Source organism: Alligator sinensis, unplaced genomic scaffold (assembly GCF_000455745.1).
Source record: "Alligator sinensis unplaced genomic scaffold, ASM45574v1 scaffold460_1, whole genome shotgun sequence".
Lineage (NCBI taxonomy): Eukaryota > Metazoa > Chordata > Crocodylia > Alligatoridae > Alligator > Alligator sinensis.
Window position 1 is genome coordinate 995,918 of NW_005842553.1, and position 22,080 is coordinate 1,017,997.

The window sequence follows — 22,080 nt, forward strand, 5'->3', positions numbered from 1 at the left end:
TGACGAAGCCATCAGAAAAGCCAATGGCACTTTATCGTGCATCAGCAGATGCATGACGAATAGATCCAAAGAGGTGATACTTCCCCTCTATCGGGCGCTGGTCAGACCGCAGTTGGAGTACTGCACGCAATTCTGGGCGCCGCACTTCAAGAGGGATGCGGATAACCTGGAGAGGGTCCATAGAAGGGCCACTCGTATGGTTAAGGGCTTGCAGACCACGCCCTACGAGGAGAGACTAGAGAACCTGGACCTTTTCAGCCTCCGCAAGAGAAGGTTGAGAGGCGACTTTGTGGCTGCCTATAAGTTCATCACGGGGGCACAGAAGGGAATTGGGGAGGTTTTATTCACCAAGGCGCCCCTGGGGGTTACAAGAAATAATGGCCACAAGCTAGCAGAGAGCAGATTTAGATTGGACATTAGGAAGAACTTCTTCACAGTTCGAGTGGCCAGGGTCTGGAACGGGCTCCCAAGGGAGGTGGTGCTCTCCCCTACCCTGGGGGTCTTCAAGAGGAGGTTAGATAAGCATCTAGCTGGGGTCATCTAGACCCAGCACCCTTTCCTGCCTATGCAGGGGGTCGGACTCGATGATCTACTGAGGTCCCTTCCGACCCTAACATCTATGAATCTATGAACACCTTGCCGGGGTCATTTGACCCCAGTACTCTTTCCTGGTCCCTTCCAACCCTACAAACTATGAAACTACCACCTATTCTTTAGTCTCCACTACTCAGGGTAGGATGTGGGGGTTAGGTTATGGCACACTTGCCAAAAAGGTTGGCCCCTACTCCTTTAGAGGAACCTTCCAGCTTCTGTCTCCTTACAGAAAGAAGTGTATTTGTGGCTTCCACAGAATTTTACCAAAGTTGTGCTGTTATGGTCTCAAAATATATAGAGCAAAGTATCTGCAAAGAAATCGGTCAGCATTGCAGACAGTTGTACAGTGAATTGGGGAATCCCTCCCCCCCACAAACACTCTATAGACAGTGCTTTGCCTACATGGCTTGGGAGCAGCAGAAGACGGCAGCTTAGCCAAAACTTTCATTTACAGAATTCTATTTTCTTTGTAATCTCCAGGATTATCTTACTGTGCCAAGCTTTGACCCAACCTGACTAATGCCCATGTCGATACCCTCCAAACAGACTGCCAGGTGACTTACAGTCCAAAGGAGATCTTGGTAATGGATCATCATCCGCACAACATTAGCTGCCCCTTCTGCCAACTGTTTCTCCTTCCCTTCCGGGACCTTGCTGGGCAGCGCCTTGTGCATGAAGAGATTCGGGGCAATGACCATGGAAACATTCCAGAGATTCATTTTGTTCTTTTTCTCCCTGGCAACCACTTTACTGAGAAATTCAAGCAAAGCCTGACAAGAAAGGAAGCCAAGTTGATGTTTTCCAAGACATTAACTTTAACATATAGCAAACCAGAGTGAGTGCTAGGTCTTCACTGGGTTAATGTAAATAACCTTTCATCTCAGGAGACTTATGTTCAAAAGCTCAAAATAATTCATTGGTCTCGTCCTAGCATTAGGATAACATCAGCTTATAGTACAGAGATGTGTGGCGACTTCAGTGAACCCAAACTCAAGAATCAGGTCAGATGATGAGGTTTGTGCAAAACAGGAGGTCATTTTCCCTGACCTGTAGTGGCCCACCTCCCTTGGGTTCACTCAGTTTCCCATCCCAAAAACCCTCAAAAACTCACAGCTTCTCCCAGGTGAGGTGGATAACTTCTTCCCTGTTCCTACGTAAAACTACAATATATCCCAAATTTGTCAAATGATCCAGATTTCTAAGACAATCTAGCCCAAGAAAAATTACACAGTTTTGTAGAGAACTGAATCAGGATTTTCTTATGGAGAGGCACAATTGGGCAACAATGAACTATTGGTTGGGATCACTGATATGGCTTCTGCAGTATCCATGACTCATGAAGAACACAAGGCCAATCAAATGCCCTGCACTGCTACAAAACTGACCCAGAAACAGCATTTCTTTTTCCAAGGTAGTGTTGTGAGTAAAGAGGGGATTTCAATGTATTCTGATTACAAAGGAGTAGAAAGCTAAAGCTTTTGCAACTTTTTCACTATTAAAATGACATCAGGATACAGAGACACAAATACCAGCTGCACTGAAATCCTTTTACCTACTCTCCAAGGCCCTGTAGCCAACAGATAGTCTAGGCTGCTGTAATAAGCAACTATTTTGTTTTGCCTCAGATGCCAGTATTTCACCACATTCAAGTGGGAAGAGCAAGACTGTCAAGCAGGAGCATAAGCAAACATTATCTCACAGGCATAAATGCCTGATGCTTCTGCAATCTTGTACAACAATACAGCAATCACATGCTTATAGTTTGCACCCGCTAAATGATATGTGGGAACCTTGATTTTGCCCCAAGCATTCACACCCACCAAGTTAATGAAGCTGGCACAAGACTAAATAATGCAATCTAGATTAAATTTCTCATGGAAAGAGGAGTGTAAAGATAAGTTCTCTAGTTAGGTACATGGAAGGATATCACATTTTTCCCCCCTAAAGTTTTTCTTAGAGCCTTTTTTTCTTTATTACCTTTAAGGTGCTTCTGTTGGGCTCTGGCAGAATCAGGATAAGCAGGTTGAGGGCTTGCAATCTCTGCTTCAGGTCTGGGATATCTAAGGAGAGAACATGTTCTTTGCCATCAAACAGCAACAGCTTAAGTGTGAAGTAAACAGAGTCCAGGTAAAAATCTAAACCAATCTGGCTCCCATATGGAACTGAAGCTCTGAACAGGCTAGTATCTTATTATGAAGCTCGGGTAACTGATATGGGAGAAGCTAGGGTAACATTTTCTAGCATGTATGTGAAACTTAGGAGCCAAAGCCAACAGGATTCAAGCACCTGACTCGATCCTTTATGAGGATGGGAGTTTACGAAAGTTCTCCGTGGCACCCAAATAAGTAACGATCTACATTTCTTCACTGCTTATCCAGGAACCGAGTTAAGTTTTACTGAATTAATTCAACTCATAACATCTTTGTTAAGGAAATTACATATTACAAATAGGTAATCTAATCTGAAGCACTGAGGTAGCAATTCACTTTAAAATTCCATGTGAACTTTATAGTGAAGCTATAAATGGCACCCCAAAAAAGTGAAGAACCTGGGGAATGGACACATTTTGAAGAAAACATTATGAAAAATTAACAGAAATCACACACACACACACACACACACAGCTGCAAAGCTTAAGGAACACAGATGGAAAAGAATACAGATCTAGGCACTGTGCCTGATTCTGTCACTGGCCTACTGTGAGACCCTGAGCTACTCGCTTCCTTTCTCTATGTACCTCAACTCCCCCTTCCATTCTTTAACAGTGTTGACATCTCAAAATCCAAATTCGTTATAGAAGGAACATTCTTTCCAGACATTTGTAAGGACCTGTATAACAGTGCCCTGATCTCACTTGGGGCTCAAGGTACTACAACTATACAAATAAATAATGATAGTAAGCTACACCGATATGATCATGTAAAAAGCTCTATACATAAAATTCTACTGGAGATGAGTAAGAATTCAACATTTAGCTAACTGAGATTGCATACACCATGGCCAGCACTACATAATCTCTAGCTAAAACAGATGTGAGACACACCTCTGAGGGCATAAGACAAACTTTTATAAAGAAAAACACAAAGCTACAAAGGCCACACTGCCTGAACAGGGACTTACTTTGCACAGCAGCAAAAGCAGGAAGATATTCTGCCATCAGCAGAGGAGTGGGCAGCTCTCGAATGAACCTCTTCAGCAAGCCAGATATATCATTCTGATGAACCTCTTCCCAGCGGAAAAGGCCAGAGTAAAAGTCACTTTCCAGCTTTTGTTGCAAATTCTGTAGAGGGAAAAAAATCTCCATCACTTTCAATAAACAGGCACAATAAGAACACAAGTTGGACCTCCCATCCACAATCCAAAAACTTCAGGGCATTAGCAGGTAGGGTAAACCTGCTAACAGACTCCAGCATTTTGGAGAAAGTAACTGGGAGGGTGGGATAGAAGAGAAAGTGGTGGGGACCATTCCAAAATGGATGTGCGTACCAAAAGTAAGGCCTGTGCAACAGTCACTTGCTTACACCCCCTACTTCAATGTATTAACAGAAATACTATACCTTGATTCTGGTCTGGGACCCTGAAACTCTAAGGATGCCTTCAGTGTCAAGCCCCTTCTTTTCTAGACATGACAGCAGCTGAGAAAAAGGAAAGCAAGCTCTTAAATGCGGAAGACCAGATGTCAGTCTTTTTAGACCTAGGTTTAAGGTCTTGAATACTTCTCAGCTCTTGAAGCTATTGTATGCAACTGAAACTGGAAGGTAACTTACTGCATGGAGTATCAGTGGGACCTTGGCATTGGGGATGAGTTTTCGGTCATTTTCCAATAAAGTGTTGATTGGAACTCCAAAGAGTCGATTCTCTGCAATAAAGACAATGTGCATATAAACAGTTGTCAAGAACTGCAAAATAAGAAGGGCCCTGTCTTCTATTTGAACTGGGGAATGCACTTTATTAAATAATCACTGAAAGGAAAAGGAGACTAGATGCTGCAGTACCATCACAAGTGGATATGGGAAAGCCACACAGAGCAGAGAAGAAACAACGTATACGATTCAGATCACAGAAAGACCCACAGAAGTCTAGCATGTCTCAAGGGCACTTATTTTGGATTTATATTCCAATGCAAGAGCACCTGTAGTGAGGTTGAATGTTACCAAAATCCTGTTTGCTTGATAATGTTAACAGAAATAAAAAGACCTCAACATTAAAGAGAAATTAAAGACAAGAGATTGAGCTGACCTGTTGCTTTCAACTTTATGGCCTTATTTCTCTTCAGCTCCACACCTAAGACATCACAGAGAGCTGTCAACTCAATTAGTGCCAGCGTGGGGATCTTCTTCATGTCCTGCGGAGATAAGTCTCCAATTCTGGTCACACCCAGCCTGCCCTTGCGGAGCTTAAATTTCTAGAGAGAAAGAATGAAAGAAAGTTCCTAAGTGCCAGCCCAGATGGCTCTGCTGGCTTTATTGTATGAAATGTTTCTAATATTGCCTTCTACATTTCCACTTGTAAACCTGCCTGTCACCAGCCCCAGACTTCTGCTCACAGCAGAACCAGGATATCTTTGTATCTGCAGTGAAGGTCTTATCCAAGCCTTCATCTCCTATGGCCTCAAGTGCTGCAACCCCTTTCTCTACAAGTTTCCCCAGAATGACAGTGTCTGATAAGACAAGGCTGGAAGAGGGAAATCCTGAGCAGAATGGTCTGAATATGGTAATTTAAATATGTTAAATGGGTATTTTAAAATAATTAGTAAAAGGGATTTGTCAAAGGGAAGAACTCCTTTCCACCAGCACCATTTTCTCTTCAGCTTTGCCTTATTCAGGAGCCAAAGCTGGTCAGGCAAAATAAATTGCACAAAACCATCCCAATCTATTCTACCATTTGAAAGAAGGCTCAATAAGCTTTCTGTGCCATTCACCAATTCTGCTCCTCTTGACAAGGCAAAGATGTCTTCAGTCCAGTATCTCTAGCCTGGTTATTTTTCTACTCCTACTTTGCAATTTCTCTCTCCCTGAAAGAGATCCAGACACCAGCAATGAAGAGCTGTAGGTGCTGCAGCAGAAGTATTGTTCCAAGATTATTCCTTCTTTCCTGAGCCCTACCATAATAATTGCACTTAGTTAACATTGCATTAAAACACATGGATAGTTCTGCTCTGACTCTTACACAGAGCTCTTTCTAATGATAAAAGAACCTGTTCAATCAAGTACCCTAAAAAAAAAATAAAAAAAAAAAAATCAGAAACTAAAATTCCTAGGATCACCCCAAGAAAGAAGGGGACACAGGAAGTTCAGAGAAGTGCCTCATGGCCCTTACAGTTAAGGTATTCTCCTCTTTTATCCGCCTGGATTCGGGTAGAGGAGATCCCTTGAGCAGAATGGCCGCTTGCTCCGAGTAGGCAACGTCCGTATTGAATATCTCCTCTTTTCCAGAGCTCCTAACCATGTCTGAGAAGTCCTGAAGTCCCCTTGCACCTGCTACAGTCAAAAGCATGGTTTTAATTGATAGATCTTGAAACGCAAAAGGAAATGTGTAAGTAAACATAAGAAGATGTATTAAACAAGTTTGTGACGCCAAAGTTCTCTCACCAAGCAACATTATCTGAGTACTGGGTAAGGTCTGGCAAACCCATGAGAGATGAAAATCTTGAGATTAAGGGAGAAGATAGCCAAGGCCATTACTTCCCCCTTTCTGGATGGCACTGACCTAGGCATTACATATTAGGGCTGTGCGAAGCTTCGATCACCGATTCGATTTGGTGGAGATTCAGCCCGATTCAGCAGGTGAATCTCAAATCAATTTGGAGAGATTTGATGATTCGGACATAGACAGCTTTAAATGTTTTTTCTACATACCTGAAGGTACCAGGCACGGCTCGTGAACACTGAGATGGTGGGGCAGATAGAGTGTCCCGTGGGAGCATGGGGAGGTCTGCAGCGCGCTCGGTGGCGGACCCAGAAGTGGTTCAGAAGCACTTCCAGTCCACTTCCAGGTCTACCGCGGAGCACACGGGGGACCCCCCTGCCCCCCAGCTCTGCAGCTGGTGCCTCCTGGGTCTGGGGGGCACCCAGGGTCCCCCTATGGATGACTGCAAAGCTGGGGAGGCAGGGTGGGGGAGCCCCCCCACACGCTTGGTGGCGGACCCAGAAGTGAACCAGAAGTACTTCAGGTCCACTTCCAGGTCTGCTGGAGAACATGCAGGGGATGGGGGGGGTGGGCCACACTCCTGTGGGATGGTCCATCCATCCACCCCACTATTCTCAGTGCTCACAAGCCGCACCTGATACCTTGTGGTATGTAGAAAAAACAGTTAAAGCTGTGTCTATGGCCAAAATTGCTGATTCTCTGAATTGGCATCGAATCTTCAGATTTGGATTCAGCTGAATCGAATCAGGACAGTGATCCAAATCAACTAATCAAATCCCTGTCCCCTGAATCAGGCTGAATCTAAATCGAATATGGCCCATTTCGCATGCCCCTATTACATATGGCACGGTACACAAGATAACATACCCTTCTCAGAATCCGATACCGGAGGCAGAACCAGCTGAGCTAAGCTAACCTAGAACCTCTTAGAATTTCATCTCTATCTCAGAGTGTCCCTTCCTCACTTTTTAAATTCAAGACCTATTAGGAAAACAGACTGTTCTAAATACTGTCCTTTGCACATGCAAACAAAGAAACTGGCATACACACTCTGCTACATGCTGCAATTGCTTATGAGGGTAGAGATTTCCTTATAAGGAAAGTGCTCCAAATGTAGCTTTTAGTTTTTCAAATCTACAAAAGGACAGTATGACAGAATACCTGTTTTTATATGAAAACACTCATCATACTGCTCTTCCAAAAGTTACTTCACCCTCAGCCTTAAGGAAGTACATTAGGGATAGACAAGAAGATAAAAGCTCTTCCTTACATTTGCGTGTGTTGCCTGAAGACCCCAAACTGTGCTGTGACCTAGTTGTGCCCGATTCCTCTGTTTCAGCTACCACCTCCTAAGGAAATAAAAAGCAGAATGCGCTTGGTACACCCTGCTGTATATACAGAGAGCAAGTATGCAGCATCCTGGCTTGGTGGTTAAGAAAATTGTTCACTTGCACTAAAGAGCTACTTAAGTACCTTTAAGTTCAGATGTACAGGGCCTGCTGCAGAAATGAAAATCACTTTAAAAACTGTTATGAAATTGTTAGAAGCTTCTGTTCATGACCTAAGCTACAAAAGCTGTAAATTCTGCTCCCCCCAGCCCCTTACCCTCCCAATAGCACAAAGTCTTCCATTTACACCTTGCCATCCACCATTAGCTGGATGTTCAAGTCATCAGTAAATTGCCAATTCAGACCCTATCAAAGCACCAGCAGCTAATTGACATATCTGCTAGTTTTGGGTCTGCAAGCCAGGCACAGTATAGTCAAAATGAACCCGTCAGCAGTCAGTTTTCAAAGTTCTTTTAATTAAATACCACTTAATTAAGGACTTAAGGCTTAAGCAACATAATGTTTCATGTCCTCTGCTCTACAATAATCTAGCCCATTGCTACAAGTTAAGCAGGTCCCAGAAATGCAATGCAACTTAAGTTTGTCGGGAAGCACTTGTAACATGAGGATAAATATGCTAATGCAAACTCTTTGTTGACAGAGCTGGCTGAAAATAAAACAAAAACCATGAGGAAATATTTTCATTTAAATATTTTACCACAAATAGAGCAACTCCAACAAACAACATTACATTCCCAGGCTAACCAGAAACTAAGAATAAACACAAATGCATGAAGAGTCACTGATATTAAGTGAAGTAAATCAAGTGGAAGTAAAGAGATTTCCTTTTTTCTTGAGCAAGAGATGCAACTAAAACCACACACATAGCTGGACCAGTGACTTAGCAACTACAGTGCCAGTGAATAACAAACATACTGCATGATCTTAGAACACCACAGGGTTTCCATTCTGGCATGCCTACTCTGCAAATAATAATTCATGTGTGCATGTGAAAAGCTATGCTAGAAATCCAAGAAGTTTTATAAAAGTTGTACACAGGAGTTGAAAGCCACTGGTGCATGCGCACAAAATCATAGGAAAATAGGAATAGAAGGGACCTCAGGAGGTTGGACTAAATGACCTTTTGCTTTAGGCAGGTTCATCTCCAACTACACCACCCCTAAGTGCTCGTCTCACCTGCTCTTAAAAGCTTCCAAGCTTGGAGATTCCATTACTTCTTTGGGTTGCCTGATGCAATACTTAAACCACTCCATTGCAATAAAGTTTTCCCTAACATCCAACCTTAATTTTCCTTGCTGCAATTTAAGGATGCACCTTATCGTCTCTCCTAAAGTCACAGAAAATAGTCCATCTCTAAACTTTTTACAAGTCAACCTCCCCCCCAGCAGCGTTTTCTTCTCCATACTAAATAAGCCCAGTTCTTTCAGCCTCTCCATAAATCACATGTCCCAGGCCTCCATCAGAGACTCTGGAAAAGAACTCTAGTAAGGAAGTTATCATAGTGAAACGAGTTAAAACTCCCTATTTGTCAGACCTATAGCAGAACATAGGTTCTTTTTTTGGGCTACAGCCTGCTCCTCCTGAAGTCAAAGACTAAACCTAGTATCTATTTAAGTTTTGGATCAGCCTCATAGTGCTTTATGGGGCCGATAATTTGAATAATTTCTTTTGTCTAATTGTCATTAGAAAAACAGCATTATAAATAAAAGGAAATGTGCAAGAAGGTTGCAGGGAGACAGCCTTATCTTCAGACCATGGGATAAGCAGCCAGCAAATTCAATTAATGCTCAGAAAGTCTGCATAGGAAACAAAGTAAGATATCTTATGGTTAAGCCACTGAACTGGGATCAAGACCTGGGAATGCTATTAACTTTGTGGCTAGGGACAGAAGTTACACATAAACGAAGATCTGGTTTAAGTGACCTGGTTTAAACCTCTGACATAGGGGTTGTCAACCAGGGGTATGTATACCCCTGGGGGTATTTGGGAAGGCCCCGGGGGTAAGCAACAGCAGCACAGAAAAGTGGGGGCACTTCTGGTTTCACTGGCAGCACTTCTGATTTTTCCACGAGGGGCCTCCCCTCACTGGATCAGTCGCCTGGGGATCCCCTGCCCCCCCACTCATCAACTGCTGGGGGACTCCCTGCTTCTTGACCAGCCACCAAGGGTACACCAACCAAAAAAGGTTGAAAACCTTTGCTGTAACACAAACTGGGTTAAGTCATCAGAAACTGGTTTAAACCTGTAACAGAACAGAAGTTCAGTGCATATAAACCAGTTTCAAAATGGCTGAAACTGGTTTAAGATAAACTTGGTTGAATGTAATATCAGACTTAACTGATTTAGGTCAAACTGGTTTATGAAACTTCTGTCCCAGATCCCTTTGTGGTTCAAGTTAAATCGAGTCCCCCAGCATCCCAGCATTTTGCAGTGCTGGGCTGGGCTGGGCTGCCCGCTTCAGAGGGCAGGGCTGGCCCCACCCCTCTGCTCCCTAGCTGGAGCAATGAGGGCTAGCTCACTGGCCCTTGCAGGAAAATCCCTACCAGGGTCTGGGGCCTGGAATGGGGTTCAACTTCCTATCCCCCAACTATGGAGCTGCCCTGCCCTGCTTACTTAGTGCTGGCTGCGACTGTGCACTACAAATCCCAGGGGCACCTGGAAGCAGGAAGAGGACATGATGAGCAACCCTGCTGCTGTGAGTCTGGACTTCAAATCCCAGAGACCTTGCAGGCAGCAGGAAGGGGAAGTGAACACACAGCCCATGCTGGCCATGTGCCTGAGAGCTGTGCTCCAGTGCCCCCCAGTTTCTGGCTTGAGTCATTGTAGGCATGGGGCTGAATTTCCTGAATCAAAAGTTAATGTCTGTTCATTTTCATATTGATTCAATCTTTGCAACTTAGACTAACCTGCAAAGACCGGGAGGGCCGGGGGGGTGGAGATGACACAACAAAACAGCTCACTTCTGTGTCTCAAGTTTCCTCACCTGTAAAATGTGGATAATACCAAATCTACTACACAAAAGGGGATTGTGAGAATGAATTTAGAAAAGGAGAGTCCTATAAAGATGAGGAAAGTGAAATAAATGCTAAAGCATATATTTACACGGTCCTTCAGAGACTGCAAATACACCACATCTGACACCAAGGACAAAAAATGTCCCATTAAAAAGTTCTGTGGAAAGAAGAACTCTCTCTTTTGGCCTTTTCCAAGAACTACAGAAGAAGTCAGTCTGACTTTGGATCATGGCCTATGAAAGAGCGCCAATATTTTTTTTAAACCGTTCAAGATCTCAGTACACAGCCTTGGGAGGGAGAACAAACATTAGAAATAAATATGATGATTCTTCTTTAATTATTTGAATTGAAGATTTGCTATTTCTCCTGCAATACAATAAAAAAAATGCAAGGGATTTTTGTTTGCATAAATTGGATTGTTTGCATCAATGGATGCAGGTGTCACGGTAGATGTAGTCTTTCTGGACTTCAGGAAGGCTTTTGACACTGTCTCCCACCCCATTCTCATTAAAAAGCTAGGCGACTGTGGCATTGATGCCTACAGTCAGATGGATAGCAAATCAGCTGAGGGGCCATACTCAGAGAGTGGTGGTGGATGGGTCATATTCAACCTGGAGGGAAATGGGCAGTGGGGTCCCCCAGGGCTCAGTCCTTGGGCCCACACTGTTTAATTTCTTTATTAGCGACTTGGAAGATGGGGTGAAAAACACCCTGTTTAAATTCGCAGACAACACCAAGATTTGGGGTGAGGTGGGCACGCTAGAAGGGAAGGACAGATTACAGTGGGACCTGGACAGGTTACAGGGGCGGGCAAATGAAAATAGGATGGGATTCAATACTGACAAGTGCAGGGTGCTGCACTTAGGCAGTAGGAACCAGCAGCATATCTATAGGCTGGGAAACTCCCTTCTTGAAAGCACTGTGGCAGAAAGAGATCTTGGAGTCATTATTGACTCCAAGATGAACATGGGTCGACAATGTGAGAACACGGTCAGTAGGGCTAACCGCACCTTGTCGTGCATCCACAGATGCATCACAAGCAGGGCCAAGGAGGTGATCCTCCCCCTCTATGCATCACTGGTCAGGCCACAGCTGGAGTACTGCATCCAGTTCTGGGCACCGCACTTCAGGAGGGATGTGGACAGCACTGAGCGGGTCCAAAGGAGGGCCACTCACATGACCTGGGAAGAGCAGGGCAGACCCTACGAGGAGAGGCTACGGGGCCTTAACCTGTTCAGCCTTTGCAAAAGAAAGCTGGAGGGGGCCCCGGTGGCCGTCTATAAACTTACTAGGGGGGACCAGCGGGGTTTGGGAGAGACCTTGTTCCCCCGAGCGCCTCCTGGAGTAACAAGGAATAACGGCCATAAGTTGTTAGAGGGTAGGTTTAGACTAGATATTAGAAGACACTACTTCACAGTCAGGGCGACTAGGATCTGGAACCAACTTCCAAGGGAAGTGGTGATGGCTCCTACCTTGGGGGTTTTTAAGAGGAGGCTCGACGTTTACCTGGATGAGGTCATTTGAGTCCAGTTCTCTCCTGCCCAGGGCAGGCGGTCAGACTAAAAGATCTACAAGGTCCCTTCCGACCCTATATCTATGAATTTCCCTGACATTTTAGGTGCTTGCAATTTCATCATTTCTTGCAACGGAGGCAGAAAAACCCCAGTAAACATAAACACCAAGGTCTTGGCAGCTCAGCAAAGGAGATGTATTTTTTAAAGAGACTACTTTAAAACACACTTGCTTTCAGTTCTTCTTGGACACCCCAGCCAACCCATTCTGCTAGCAAGTGGATCTTTCAAACACGCAGAAGTTCCATATATCTAACCAAAGCTATTAGAAGACTATTTTGCTTATAATTAATAGTGGGAAGGAATGTTCTGTTACTTAAGTTTCAAGTTATTTATATAGGCAGGTTTAGCATTTTCCATAGTTCACTTTTAATAAATGTCATTTTAAAGCAAGAGCTTAAATGGGATACCAAATGCATAAATATTTGTAACCTAACAAGTGTGTACAAAAGATTATATTTACGAGCTCTTCAAATGTTTTGTAAGCAATGGAAAAGTGGATTCATTTTAGGAGTCATAGAAATCATAGAGAAATAGGACTGGAAGGGGCATCCAGAGGCCATATAGTCCAACCCCTTCCCTGAGATAGGATCATCCCTAGCCAAACCATAATCTAAACTCTACATAAAATTATCCTCAAACCTGACAACACAGACCTGAGAGCCTAACCCGCCACAGGTAAAGCAGGGAAACCACAGCAGCCAATGTTTTGCTTCTATGAAATGTTGTCAGAATATGCTCAAAAGATCCTGCATATAGGAGCCATGCCCCCCACTACAGAGCATGAACGCCACATGCCCCCGAAGGCTGAGGGGGGCACCTTGACCACCCACAGGCAGCAGCAGTGGTGGGGATATGACAGTTGCAAGCGGGGAGCTCCCACAGGCAGCCACAGCGTTGTTGGCGGTGGGCAGGGGGATGGCGAGCGCCAGCTGGCAGTGGGCAACCACCCACAGATGCCACCAGCAGCATTGGCGGCGGCCAGCGGTGAGCAGCAACCACCCACAGGCATTGCTGGCAGCATCAGTGGTGCTTTTCGCAGAGGGTGCACAACCAATCTTAGGGGGTGCATATGCACCCCCTATGCATCACCAATGCTATAGAGGAAGGCAAAAATCCCTACAGTCGGTACCAATCTGACCATGGGGTAAAACTCCTCTGACCCCAAATGTGTCAATTAATCTGACCCTGAGCAGAGGGGAAAGATTTCCTAACAAGAAACTTCTGGCTTTTGTCCCAGAAGCAGCACAGGCACACCCCAGTTAAAGTCACGTGCAGGTCCAAGGAGGTGATCTTCCCCCTCTATGCAAGCGACCTTGGTCAGGCTGCAGTTGGAGTACTGTGTCCAGTTCTGGGCACCACACTTCAGGAGGGATGTGGACAGCATCAAGAGGGTCCAAAGGAGGGCCACTCGCATGATCTGGGAACAGCAGGGCAGGTCCTATGAGGATAGGCTATGGGATCTGAACCTGTTCAGCCTCCACAAGGGGAGGCTGAGAGGGGATCTGATGGCCGTCTATAAACTGGCCAAGGCATACCAGCAGGCAATGGGAGAGTCCCTGTTCCCCTGAGCACTGCCGGGAGTAACAAGGAACAAAGGCCATAAACTGACAGAGAGCAGATTCAGGCTGGATATCAGGAGGCACTTCTTCACAGTCTGGGCGGCTAGGATCTGGAATCAACTTCCAAGGCAAGTGGTCCTCGCTCCTACCCTGGGGGTCTTTAAGAGGAGGCTAGATAGACACCTTGCCGGGGTCGTCTGACCCCAGCATTCTTCCCGCCTGTGGCAGGGGGGCAGACTTGATGATCTGCTCAGGTCCCTTCCGACCCTACTACTAACTATGAAGTTCCCAACCTTGGCTGCAGCTCACCCCCAGTTCCTCTGAGGAAAGCTTAAACACACCCTGACACACAAAACTTTAATAGAATTTCATTTAAATCATTAAATGTAATCAGCATTTTAAAATAGGAGTACCTACACTGGACTCCCAAGAACAGTTACTTTATTTACACATACAAAAACATGTTCAACATCACCCCCTTGTGCATCAGCAAAAACAAGTTGCTTTACACATTTACATCTCTTGGGACTCTGTGCAACTGTCACAGAATTATCTAAACTTAAATGTGGGTAGCTATAGAAGTCAGCAGCAATTACTATTCAGCTTTGTTCAACTTTCCAGGGTATATTTAAAACACTTTTATATTTTTTATTATATTCATTTCAAACAGACCAGATCTATTTTATATTTAGACCAAAGACCACCTCAATTAAGGAAAAAGTATGTTTTGTAAAAATGAAAAGCTAGTCTCAGACTGTATAAATGAGTATTTCAAATCTCTAAGGCAGCAGCAGGTGGCAGGAAAGGAAAGAACCGGGCAAGTTCTATTATGTAAACACACATGGGTGAATTTATCAGCAAGGACAGTTTCCAGAACCCATAATGGAGATAGGTTTAAATGACTGTTTTATCTACACAGTTCTCAAGTAAGATTAACTACTCCTCTAAAAACTTATTAGAATAAATTAACTGGCAAAAGGGCTAAGTAATCCAATGACTCAGGTTAATGGGACTGTAGTAACAAATGCATTACAGAACATATGCTAACAACACATCTCTCCCTTCTACACACTGGGTGCATCTACATGTGCATTAAGGTACTGTTTCTAATGTGCAATAAATTTAGTAACTCCAGTGTAAGGTATTAAGTAATATGCATTAGGCTGCCTTAATGAGCATTAACAAATGTGCATAGTTTTTAAGTGACGCTTAATACACAATAAGCTATATTAATGTGTATTTGCATAATTGCATGTTTTTACGGGACACTTTAATGCACAGTAAAATAGACTACTTCATATTAAAGTGCAAGTGTATATGTGCCCACTAGCCACAAAAACTCAACACCAGATCATAGATAAATAAATATTCTCCTTTGCATTATGTCCATGAAGTTTAATTAGACTGTGAATTCTTCCAGGTAAAAATAGTCTGAAACTACATAAACTCCCTGGCCTGATGAGGCCCCAAATGCTACTGGAATACAAATAAAATACTGCATGGTATACTCAGCAGTAGGTTACTTCATAGAGTCCTACCGCCCCCACAAGTCACAGAAGCTGAGAACTCATGTAAAATGTCTCAGACCCAGAATACAGTAAATAATATCCAGCATCACAAAAAGTTTCCATCATGAGTGAGGGTAATAGAGATATTGCTGGCAGTCTTCAGGAAGGTAGACACTCCAGAAAGTACTCAGGCAGGAGAGTAGCTGGCAAACTTGTGCTGTTATGACTTATGCCACTTCTGATCTGTGGCTAAAGAGTGAAGCCTTCTAGCTAAAAGACTGAGTCAGTCACCTTTCCCTACCACTACATTCACTTCAAAGGAAATCTTTTAAATCCCAGATTCTATAGCATTACTTTTACTGCACACCAGATGCATAAACTCTATGGGTGCATCCAGACAAGCCCACACGTGCATCTTGCCGCATCTCAAAGAGGTTTAAGATGCGGCAAGAGGCACGCCGTGAACAAAAAAAAATTCCTCACACTGCATATTTGCAGCACAGGCTCAAAATTTGATACCTGGATATCCAGGTATCAAAATAAAACACAGGGGGAAAAAAGAGGGGCAGGGTATGGTCCCCGACTATGCCCCGAGGTAACCCGGGAGCCGGTCCTCCAGATAGACACTCTAGTTTCTGGCCAGAGCATCTCTATGGTGCTCCTGCTGCCCCAGCATGGAGGGGCACAAACCCTTAGCATGCTGGGGCAAGCAGAAGCACGGCAAGGATCAGGATCCTGGTGCTGTCGCAGGTAATTAGGGGTCAAGGGGATGTGGGTGGGTTTGTGGAGGGGTTTGAATGGAGGCTGCCACATGCCTGCCCCCTATCTGCCCCCTGCAGTGCCGTTGGCAGCAGCCAGCCCAGCTGTGGCCCAGCTACAGGCACAGCCAGCAGCGACGTTGTGCCATGTGACCCAAGCTCTGTACATGCTGAATGGATCCAGCCTGCTAGCGCATGGCTTTGGACATGACTGGGAAAGCCGTGCACTAGCAGGCTGAGCTGGGCCGGGCCAGGTCCATTCAGCATGTACACAGCCCGGGTCACACAGCACCGTGTTGCCATTAGCTGTGCCTGCAGCCAGGCCACAGCCATGTTGACTGCTGCCACCAGCACTAAGGGGGGGGCAGATGGAAGGGCAGGCATGCAGCAGCCCCCATTCAAGCCCCACTACAAAGTGTGCAGCAGGACCCTCGCACACCTTTGCAGTGGCCATATGCTTTCTCCCCACACACACCGCGGGTCTGGCAGTGCTATTGCCAGAGGCAGGACCCAGTCCAGCACGATGACCAGTCCGTGCGAGCGGCGTGGGGCCCCAAGTTACAGCCTGAGCTGTCCGGGGCTGCCTGAAGGTGCATGGGCTCATGCTGCGCTGAACCAGACCCGTGATGAGCAGCATAGGCGGCACCAGGTCTGAGGCAATTATATATAGTAGTCTTTTGTTTTAATTGTGGGAGAACATAGATTTTAAAGAGTATTTTAACGAGTGAATTGGGGATTTTTTTTTTAAATCAGATATTTTGCAGTTTATAAGTAGGGAACACCAGAATTCCTGGTAGTGAGGCAACTGGCAGCACCCAGGCAGAGGTGCCTGCTCAGAGCTGACACCCGGGACCCAGTTGGAGGTGGCCAGCCTCCTCGCCAGTTGGGGCCAAAAGGACATGCTTGGACAGTTTAAAGCAGGCCACCACACTAAGAAGATCTTCTGGGAGATAGCTGCCCAGATGGCAGGGCGGCAGCACACGTGGCGCAGTTCCACACAAAGGCCAACTGTGCAGCCACAGCCCACTGGCATCTGGCCCAGAGGTGCAGATGCCTCTGCTGCAGCCTTGCAGTTCCCATCTGGGTCTGGCAGGCATGCAGCCTTGGGGCCACATGCTGTTGCAGGGGGCAGCAGGTCACCGCCAGGCAGCAGCCCCCACTGCCAGACTGCTGCAGTGGGTAAAGGATGCAGGGAACCCTCGGTTAGGGCTGCTGCAGCAGTTCAGCTGGCACAAGGGGTAGTGTCCCCAGATACCAATTGGCCAGGACCCAGAAACTCCTGAGAACAAGTAGCCCTGAGTTACTTTCCAGGGCAGGTTTTTATACTGCTGGGGCCAGCACAGGGCAGGGTTTTATACTACCCTGTGCTGACCCCAGGCTCTAGCTCCCCCGGGCTGCAGATCTAGGAGCTGGGCAGGGTTATTTTGCCCCAAGTGGCACAACTTGCCCCACACCGAAGTGCTTGTCCAAGCATGTGTGGAGGCAAAAATCCCCAGCTCAAATTTGTGCTGTTCCTATTTGAGCTGCTGAAAGCACACGTGCCTGTATGTGTGGATGCACCCTGTGAGTTCAACTTTGCTGAAGACTCAAAAAGGTGACAATACGGGTTTGGAATAAAATAAGTCTGTCTCCATAAAGTCAAGGCAGCTGCATGGAAATACTTCAGAAGAGAGTCAGTAAAGCAACGTACCCCAGAATTCATCACTCCAAAAATATCTCGGACGTCACGCACAGGCTGTTTGTTCTTCTTCCGACGAGACCGTGAGTAGGTATCCAGCCTTCTCTGCACAGCTGCAGCCTGGGTCTTGGTCAAGGTAGAAAGAAGCACAATATTGCCATTGTCTGCAGCATTATCCCCAATCAGGTCAGAGAGGCCTGCATCCTGTAGCCATGCAGCTTCAGCTTCTCCCTCTGAGAGGCAAGGGATGAAGGACAGAGTCAAGGTCAAAAAACAGGGGAGGTAATGATTCAACATAACTGATACAGTACAAAAGCAAGGCTTGGAAGGCATTCAGTTGTGTCCAGTGCTTTGTGGTTCTCTTCCTTAGTACAAAAGGAATTACAAAGCCAAGAGAGCTGCTGGGACTTCAAGCCCCAGTCCTGGCTTAGGAATAGGTATAAGCCAACTACCCCAGTGAAGCACCAGAGGCATTCTCCCCTGTCCCCATTCCCAACAGTCATTTGGGAAACAAAGGCCATACCCACAACACAGACTGCCCTTTGCAGCAAGGCAGCAAAGGTATGGCCCCACTAGCACAGTCCTCTTTGTAATAAACAATAGCACTTGGCATATCTGCAGAGAGTAAGCTCTACACTCTAGTGAGTGCAAGGACTGTGCTTTTAGCTGAATCTGATAGTGAATTCCCTTTCAGAGGACAAGGAGGAAAGGTTAGTGCCCTCTCCCTCTCCTTTGCCTAACGTGGCCTTGCATGAGCCTCGGAGGGGGAGGGGAGGGGAGGAACGCGACAGAAAATAAGTCTTGTATAAAGTAGCACAATGATTGATTTCAACAAAAAGTTGGTGCCAATTCATACCAGGAATGAATCTGACCTACTAAATATCCCCTAGCACTATCAAAAGAGGCACTCTCTTACAAATAACAGCAAAAATATTCCACATGTGGCTTTTATACTTTTCCTTGCTATTGGATCTCTAATTCTCTCTAATTCTTAAAGGAAGAACTGGACCAGGGTATGTAGCTTAGTGTTTTGAACTCAGCTACTTTAACTCCCAGAGTCTGCCTAGAATTATATCTACTTTTTAATTTAAACTATACTTAAAAGCACAGGATCATTTTTGTGGCTGTTACTTTTTACTGACAACTCATTACATTTCAAAGAGGCCCAGCCACCCTTATAGTATTTCTGTGTGCATTAAATTGACTTCATGTTGTGTTTTATTCCTAAATCCATAAAAAACAAAAACAGTTATGCTCAAAGTGTGTTAAATTTTCCAAGTGATACTGTCAGAAGCCAGAAAATGCTGAAGGCAAGGTTATTTGCACAAGCTTAACACTATTTCTTCAAACAGAACGGTTAAACTCCCAGTACAAGAGCACAAATCCTCTCTCCTGCATGCATGCTTCTTTTTTGAGTGCAGGTCAGACAATGCATTCAAGGTGGCAGCTGTTTGAACTCAGAGGAAGACTACTAATGTGTGGCTCCATGCTTTATATACTGCATACCTGTAGCCCACCACCCACCCCTTACTTCAAACCAGTTTTTGTTTACTACATGCATTCTGTGTACTACAAGCAGCTTCACAGATGTGCATGCTTATTTACAGACCCGACTGGAAAATAATGGGTTTCAAAACCTAGAGCTGGGAAGTTGTCTTCCCCTTGTAAAAAAAAAACAAACAAAAAAACCCTGTCGATGAAATGGAAAAATGCTGGCAAAAATAAATGCTGGGGAAAATTCCGCTTTAAGTAAAAAATGGCTCTCTCACAAGTAATTGAAAAAATAAATTTTGGTCCCAAGCTCTATAAACATTTGCACACACACAAGTAGTGCCACTGAACTCACTGGGAACATATGCATGTTTAAACTTATTCATTTAACAGCAGGCCTGCAGCCTTAATCCAACTGAAGAATTTTGCACAGCACCCTTTATTCTGAAATTTTAAAAAGTTTGGTGGGAGGTCTGCCAATTATATTTTAGAGGTAGGTGTTGAGGGCAGGGAGGAGGAAGGGGGGAGGGAGGGGAGAATAAATCAAAATGTTTTCTTGCAACTTTTAAAAATTTCCAAATCCAGTCATATAACAGGATGTTAAGTCGATACATAGAGAGAGGTAGAGGTCTGATTAAATGGTCTTCTATTAAACCCTGCTGGCCAATGCAAACATCAGAATCCCTTAGATAAAAATGTATCCAAATAATTTCTATTTAAATATCCTTTAGCTAAATTGCTGCTAGCTTGAAAAGAAACAAGTATGACTGGTTGATTGTCTGGGAAACTTCACAGGGTGGAACCATCCAGTTAGCTAGTTTATACATTTTTGGCCAAGGAGATTTAATCTGGAGAATCAAGATAAACAATGTAGGTGTTAAGTAGACAACATTCCCAGGATGCATCACTGGAGATGCATCACTGAATGAAGAATATGGAAAGTGCCATACTTTTAAGAATGCCAATTAAGATCACTGCATTTTTCAAAATGCAATTTAGCCAAAAGTAATATTCATGAAGGAACGCACTCCTTCTGAATTACTCTAAGAGAGCTACCATCCTGGAGTAGAGAGGGGCAAGTTGTAACTCAAAAATATTATAGGTAGGAAAGGCCCAATACCTGACAAAACAGACTTGACAAAGTCAAATGGAAAGGATGTTATTGGAAGCATTTCTAAGCCATATTGAGTCACTGGGCTGGACAGATACAGCTTGCAAGCTTTTCAGCAATAACAACTTTATTTTCAGTCAAGCTCTGATTTTCATACCATGTGAGTTTATTTTGACCTCCTACCATGTTCTCTCCATTTCTGGATGGGGAAAAACCTGGCACTGAAACATTCTTCTTTAAATGTACATGCTTGTGACATGTCAGAGGCAGATACTGACACAGGCCCTGGACAAGCCAAGAGAGGCGGCACTGCAAGAAAGCTAGGATTCAAGTACAATTTCAAAGAAATGGAGAAAACTACAGACTTCTGTAAACAGCTCCACAGAAAGACTTAGGAGCAGCATTAGACATGGGGAGAGAATAAAATAACCAGAAGTGACCTGGATAAGATTACATGAATGCTGAACTAAGCCTCTCACCAAGAGTTAGGGGTGATCATAACTCATTTTTCCAGGTGAGAAACAGGGGGGGGGTGTTCCAGCATTTGCGTAGCACCTAATTTGCACAAAGTCTGTGTGTTTTGTCTCCACTGTATGAAGCTATTTCCAAAGTTTGAGAAACACGGTCTGAAGCAAATTCTGTCCTGAAGGTGCTTTAAACCATCAGCTGAACTGCCAACTCCTTTTCCTTTGCACTTCAGGATCTAACAGGTTTGTGGCTGGCCTCCTCAATGCTGTGTGTAGCTGAGCTCAGGCTGCAGTGCCATCTAGTGGTCCGTAAAGACTGTAAGAAGCAGGTAGTTTCAAAAGTTTGAGAATTTTTCCTGGACGCAGGCCATTAGAGGCTAGCAGGCCATTTACCCTTCAATAATACAGACCATTACATTTTGCCTGGCTCCCCTGTATTAAACCAAAAACTTTTGTTTGACTAAAGCGTATGTTCCCTGATGTTATTCTGGTCTGCAGGAATCAAGAGATGGAGAACCCACCACTTCCATGGGAATTCTTTCCAATGATTAATCACCACACTATCAAAGCTCTTTCTAGCTTCCATTTCCAGCTATCAGCTCTTGTTCTGCCTTTTTCTCCTAAATAAAAAAGCCCTTTAGCACCCAGTATATTTTTTCCCAATGAAGCTACCCACACACTGTAAAAAGTCTCTTCCCTTTGATAAGGACAAATAACATTAGGATGAAATACTTTAAAGGAATCCTATGTCTCCACCTCTCACTCAAGTTCTGTGGCTCTTCTGTACATCCTCCCAAATTTTTATAAAGCTACCTCTTTCAGATGTGAATACTAGAACTGGACAGTATTTTTCATGTCAGCCTTAGGGACAGAAGTAGAAAACCACCTCCCTTACCCTACACTACTCTGCTGTATACTTCAGTAGCCCTTCATGCTACAGCACTGAAACAGGAGCTCTCATTCAGTTGCTTATCTACAGTAGTTCCCAAATTGTTTGTCAGGTCCATCCAGGATCCAGTCCCCATTCTATAGACATGAGCTTTTTCACAGCACCTGAACTTGATTTTTTTTTTTTAGTAAAAAATCACAGTTGCACGTATATTTTGTTTGAATGGATCAATTTACCAGCTGATCCAAATTGCCCTGTGTGGCTACCTTATCTTTGTTATCATTTATAAGCCATCATGTAATCATCAAATTTTAAGTCAAGAGTGATCCAAAACATAGAAAAATACTGAATAGATTCATTCCTAGTATCAATTTTAACGAAAGAGGTTAAATTACCTCCCTAATCCTAAACACTATTATACCCTAACACATGAGACATA

At 44.5% G+C, this 22,080-nt stretch overlaps 1 protein-coding gene across 6 annotated transcripts in view; it reads right to left on the reverse strand.

Annotated features, from left to right (window-relative positions):
* The window catches only part of ARHGAP40 (Rho GTPase activating protein 40), a 104,251-nt gene that overhangs the window by 22,585 nt on the left and 59,586 nt on the right, over positions 1-22,080 (reverse strand). For 5 of the 6 annotated variants that reach the window (XM_025213844.1, XM_025213845.1, XM_025213846.1 and 2 more), the window contains 9 exons: positions 17,696-17,916; positions 7,514-7,592; positions 5,914-6,074; positions 4,834-4,999; positions 4,362-4,453; positions 4,152-4,229; positions 3,715-3,874; positions 2,572-2,654; positions 1,158-1,364 (listed from right to left, as the gene is read on the reverse strand). In XM_025213844.1, coding sequence (XP_025069629.1) covers positions 1,158-1,364; positions 2,572-2,654; positions 3,715-3,874; positions 4,152-4,229; positions 4,362-4,453; positions 4,834-4,999; positions 5,914-6,074; positions 7,514-7,592; positions 17,696-17,916 — 1,247 coding nt within the window. The remainder of the gene's footprint in view (positions 1-1,157; positions 1,365-2,571; positions 2,655-3,714; positions 3,875-4,151; positions 4,230-4,361; positions 4,454-4,833; positions 5,000-5,913; positions 6,075-7,513; positions 7,593-17,695; positions 17,917-22,080) is intronic. The other variant, XM_025213847.1, reaches the window with a different exon arrangement.